The sequence below is a fragment of the Brassica napus genome, chromosome A10, assembly GCF_020379485.1.
Source record: "Brassica napus cultivar Da-Ae chromosome A10, Da-Ae, whole genome shotgun sequence".
In the NCBI taxonomy this organism is placed as follows: Eukaryota; Viridiplantae; Streptophyta; class Magnoliopsida; order Brassicales; family Brassicaceae; genus Brassica; species Brassica napus.
This window is the reverse complement of record NC_063443.1, coordinates 6925093-6930092: the sequence shown is the minus strand read 5'-3', so window position 1 is coordinate 6930092 and position 5000 is coordinate 6925093. Positions and strand designations below refer to the sequence as shown.

Genomic DNA, 5000 nt, shown 5'->3' with positions numbered 1-5000 from the left:
ACTAGGAAACTTCTCAGTCTCACTTCCTTCTTCTATATAACCTCCCCAAATCTCAAATCCAAAACTCCACAACACAATCAAAACCATAAACCAACGACTCCAAGTCTCATATATGGCTTCTTCACAAGACCAATCAGCTTTGGACCTCATCACTCAACACCTCCTTACCGATTTCCCTTCATTGGAGACTTTCGTCTCTAGCATCCATCAGAGCACCACCTCCACTCTTAGCCAACGCAAGCCATCTCTTGCCACCATTTCAGTTCCTACTACTGCACCGGTGGTTCAAGAGGATGATGATCATAGGCATTACAGGGGCGTGAGGCGTAGGCCGTGGGGTAAGTATGCGGCTGAGATCAGAGACCCAAACAAGAAAGGCGTTCGTGTCTGGTTAGGTACTTTTGACACGGCCGTGGAGGCTGCAAGAGGTTACGACAGGGCGGCTTTTAAACTAAGAGGAAGCAAAGCCATTCTTAACTTCCCACTAGAAGCAGGCAAGCACCAGGACTCTGGAGAGGACAACAAGAACAACAAGACTGTGTCTTTGAAAGCCAAGAGGAAGAGACCAGTATCAGAGGATGAAAACCATGAGAGAAACCTGATCAGCCATAAAGCTGTGAAAAGGGAAGAGACGGAAGCTCAGGGTGAAGCTTGTCCGTTAACACCGTCAAGTTGGATGGGGTTTTGGGACGGAGTAGACGGTATAGGGATGGGACTATTCTCTGTGCCTCCGTTATCTCCTTATCCATCGCTAGGACATTCTCAACTCGGAGTTAAGTAAGCTTATGGTGTCAAATTGGGAACAAACCAACATTGGGTGACATCTGCAACTTTGGATCATCGGAAAGCAAAACGCAAATAAGACAGTAATGACACAAAAAAAAACTTGTTAAGGATTGTATTCAAGATTCCTCATGGAGTGAATTAGTTTCTAGATTGGTGATTGTAAATGATTTGTTATATTCATTCGTTCTTTTCAATGCAATTATCTCTACTAACGAGTACTTCGTACAAAATGAGGCCGCGAATTCAAGACTTGTGTGGTCATCTGAAAGGACAGACTACCATATGCAGATGCACCTTGCTTAGTTGCTCTGACTTTTCACACCATAGAACAAAAGGAAATCTTAGCAGCTAATTAAGTAGATGGCAGCACATTGGTTTGGTAATGACCGACCCACTGGTCCTACAAAGACAAGAAAGCTACTTGGGAACCCTTTAGGCTAAGCTGAAATACATGCTGCACAACATCAAACCAACTGAACTCTTGATAAACACACAGAGTTCAAAATTTTTTTTTGATCATTAAGCTTTGGTTCAAGGAAAGAAAAAGAAAGATCCTTAAGCTTCTCTTTCTCTGCATGACATCTGAAGTAGAACACTTAAGAATGAATGAATATTGCAGATCATTATCAGCGTCTTGGCTGCAGATACAGAATGCCCAAGAGGCCTAGACGCATTGAATTCGATATGATAATGAAAAACAAAGCCATTCCGCTGTCATGCTCCACCAGTGCATCTGCTTCCAGATGTACGTGTGATATGTTAACATATGTTCTAACAACAATGATAAAATTACATTACCTTTTCTAAGTTCCAAATCAAAGGATAACATCTGTTCTTACAACAATGATAAAATTTTCTTGCCTTTTCTGAGTTCCAAATCAAAGGAAACAACCAGTGGGGAATACTGAAGATCGGAGTTCAGAGGTTGATTATTAAGTGACTCAGTTGGAAGGAATATATAGGCACAAAACTTCCGTTCACGCTACTTTATACTTTCAGTGCATCACATCCATGAATACATGATACAATTGAAATGAACAAAATTTCCTTTGTTGCTAACATCATGTATCATGTGAACTGGTCATAACTGACGTCAATCAGTCCTTAGTTGTTGTGTCCCCAGACTCGTGGGTGATGAAAATTATACTGATTTAGGGATGGAAATGATCAATGATATGCTCTATGACATCTGCTCCTTCTATATGCATAGTTTCGCTTTTAACCTGCAAACGGCATAACACATGCAATTAGATTTCATGTTTATACAACAAGGCATGTGGACACTAATCTTATCTGGAAATGTAACGTTCAAGGTTACAAAAACGGAACGATAAACATCAAGAGAAGATGCATTTAAAACCAACCCTTAGGAGGGAAATGTTATATCTTAGGAGAGTGAGAGACCTGTATAACACTATGAGCAGCGAATCTCTGCCTACTACTGTGAAAGCTAACATCAACTTTTTCCCATGAGACAGTGGAGAGTCCTTTGATCATTTCTTCTGCAAATTTGAAAAGGCACCACGTTATTAAAACATGAAAGTAAGAAAACAGAAGCACTACACATGGGTAGACAGACCCACATACGAATTGTTTGTATTCTTTTACCAGCTAATGAGATCTAAAACATAGAAAACAGAAATACAAATAAGATAGAGGAGCAGTGAGTAATAACTCTGCAACAGAACCAATAAATATCTAAACAGGTACCAGCGCAAGCTTACCTTCAATGTCGTTCGAATGATTTTCGCCTTCTGGTACGTCCTCACCATCACATGACTTGCAGAGTTCTTCGTAAACAATATGAGGATACTTCTCGTCCAGAGAATCTTCCCACTGGTAAACCAAGAAAATAATTCACATATAAGAGACCCATCGCATCAAAATCCTGAACCAAATGGAGTAAGTCATATACCTTAGGCAACTCACTGTCACGTCTAATAGAAGCCGTCCTCCAGCCAACGATGTCTATTCAGGTCTAGTAAAGGAAAAGAAATGTAATGGCACATGATAAATAGCATATTATTACTAAAAGTAAACGAGACAGGATACGATCATGGCCCACATTTGAATAAACCACCCGCCTTTTGAAGGCACGCAGTGCAGACCTGCAATAGAGGAAAAACATGTTTAGTGAGAAGAGATTCCCAGACATGGTTAAGTGAACTAATAGCTTGTGACAAATGGGGGGCATAGACTGCATTGGCATACATGAAATGACAATCATCGGTATCTTCCACCATGCGTCGAAGCAAGGGAGGTTTTCCCTCTTCTTCATCTTTCAAGAAAAGGTGACGTCCCGTTCTTTTAAATATCCAGTGGATAACGAGACCTGCAACTTTCTCGAAGGAAGAAACCCCAAATAGAAACGGAACCTGGAAGCAAATACCAAAATTGTGTATAAGATAGTCATGTCACCAGAATCAATGTTATGAAATGAAGTTTTGGCTTCTTTTCAATTCCAAAACAAATGAAGAGAAAGCAGAGTTACCTGTCTATTACCCATAGAACCCAAATGGGGTGTAGCAACAGTGATGAAGTTCACAGCCTCTAAGCCACAAATAGTGCCTTGGGAAGGCCCAGAGGAGTCTCGCAGAATAGGTGGCTTGTAAAGCTTCCCAATAGCATATCGTGCAGCAAGCCCTCCCAAAGAATGAGCAACAAAGGAGATTTTGCGGATGTTTGGCCTTGTTTCAACAATTTCAAGGACCTGACACATAGAAAGAGCGCGGACTTGGCTACTATGAATGAATGAAGGAGAGAGGGAAGAGAATGTAAGGATGCTTGCTTGCTAACCTCAGATGCAAGACGCTCGCCCATTACATCCACACCATCTAGAGTAAGGGCAGACGCATTTTTCTCACTACCTGCTTAAACAAGAAGCATCATTAGCAGAAAGATTAGGCTAAAGGAACCATCTCTATCTAGTTGTTAGTTGTTACAGTGAACAAAGAGTTTGTCAGGTAGCCTTTTAACGAATTGCTCAGCTCCAAACTTCCAATCGTCCGTACTGAATTTACCAAAAATCAGGAAATTAAGATTACAGATAACCTATTTAATCAAGATTACTGTACAAGAATGAAGCAGTAACCACCTTCCCAAGATGCCATGGACCATAACGACGAGGTGATCGGCGGAAGAGGAGTCGGAGTTCTTGCAACTCCAAACGTCGAGGCTCCCATCGACCACAGACTCCGCCGAGCAAACGCCCTCCTCCTGCTTCTCCATGTTTGCAATTCGAATTCGATCCGAGATCAGATCCAAAAATGGTTTGGGGATTGAATTAATAGAGGAGGATAGGGTTTGTGGTTTAGGAGTAGAAAAGACAGACTTGCCAGAGAAGGAAACCGACTAAAATGTAACGTGGAAGAAATGAATCTTGGTATGTCGGCTTCGAGACGGAGTTGCCGACTTCCGGGGTCCCAAAACAAAAAGACAATAATATCTCTCTCTACGGCTTCGCTTTGGTAAATTGAAATACAAGATAATTGAATCTAAGGGAGAATTTGTGAAATGACAATTCGATAGTAGTATTGATTTTGACAGAATTAAATATTTAACAATCAAGATCTGATATTGGATTTACAAATAGCCATGATGAGATGATATTAACAACATGTAAAGTTCAAAAAAAAACAACAACATAACATGTATGATCATTATTTACAGCGAACTATTATCTATACCTTCCACATAACATATTAAATAACCGCGTACATTTCAATTTTACTGTGTTCAATAAATAAATAGATAAACTGCAATAAATGGTATATTCCATTAACTTCCTATCAACAAAATAATAAAGATCACCAATTCCATCTCTACTCTAAATATTAAAGCCTATCACAATCACATCCATAACTCCTAAATACTACTCCCTCCGTTCCTATAAGATAGACTTTTTAGTATTTTCACACATATTAAAAAAACACATTAAACTACCATAATAAATGTATTGTTTTCTGTAATTTTCAATTTTCAATAACTTTTAACCAATAATAATTTAATAAAGTCAATTAATTTTCTTGAAGTTTACAATTTTTTTATAGAAAATACAAAAAAATACATCTTTCTGAGACAAACGTTTTTTTAGAAAGTCTATTATTAAGGAACGGAGGGAGTAAATACTAAATCCTAAACCCTATTCACTAAAGCCAAAACCAAAATATAAATCTTAAATCCAAATATAAACTTTAAACCCAAATAGAATAGAA

General features: G+C 39.1%; 2 protein-coding genes across 2 annotated transcripts; one reads left to right on the top strand and one right to left on the bottom strand.

The window, feature by feature from the left end:
* LOC106375664 (ethylene-responsive transcription factor ERF105) lies at window positions 1-998 on the top strand. The gene has a single exon (XM_013815633.3). It carries the CDS (start codon window positions 113-115, stop codon window positions 779-781), a length of 669 nt encoding a protein of 222 aa, XP_013671087.2. The 5' UTR covers window positions 1-112; the 3' UTR covers window positions 782-998.
* A 745-nt stretch (window positions 999-1743) lies between these two features.
* LOC106402485 (putative lipase ROG1) lies at window positions 1744-4247 on the bottom strand. Its single transcript, XM_013843236.3, has 10 exons — window positions 3881-4247; window positions 3729-3796; window positions 3583-3653; window positions 3278-3496; window positions 2998-3161; window positions 2839-2894; window positions 2702-2754; window positions 2511-2622; window positions 2191-2288; window positions 1744-2009 (listed from the first exon to the last, which is right to left on the bottom strand). The coding sequence occupies exons 1-10, from the start codon at window positions 4012-4014 to the stop codon at window positions 1938-1940; spliced, it is 1047 nt and encodes a 348-aa protein (XP_013698690.2). The 5' UTR covers window positions 4015-4247; the 3' UTR covers window positions 1744-1937.
* Window positions 4248-5000: the final 753 nt, after the last annotated feature.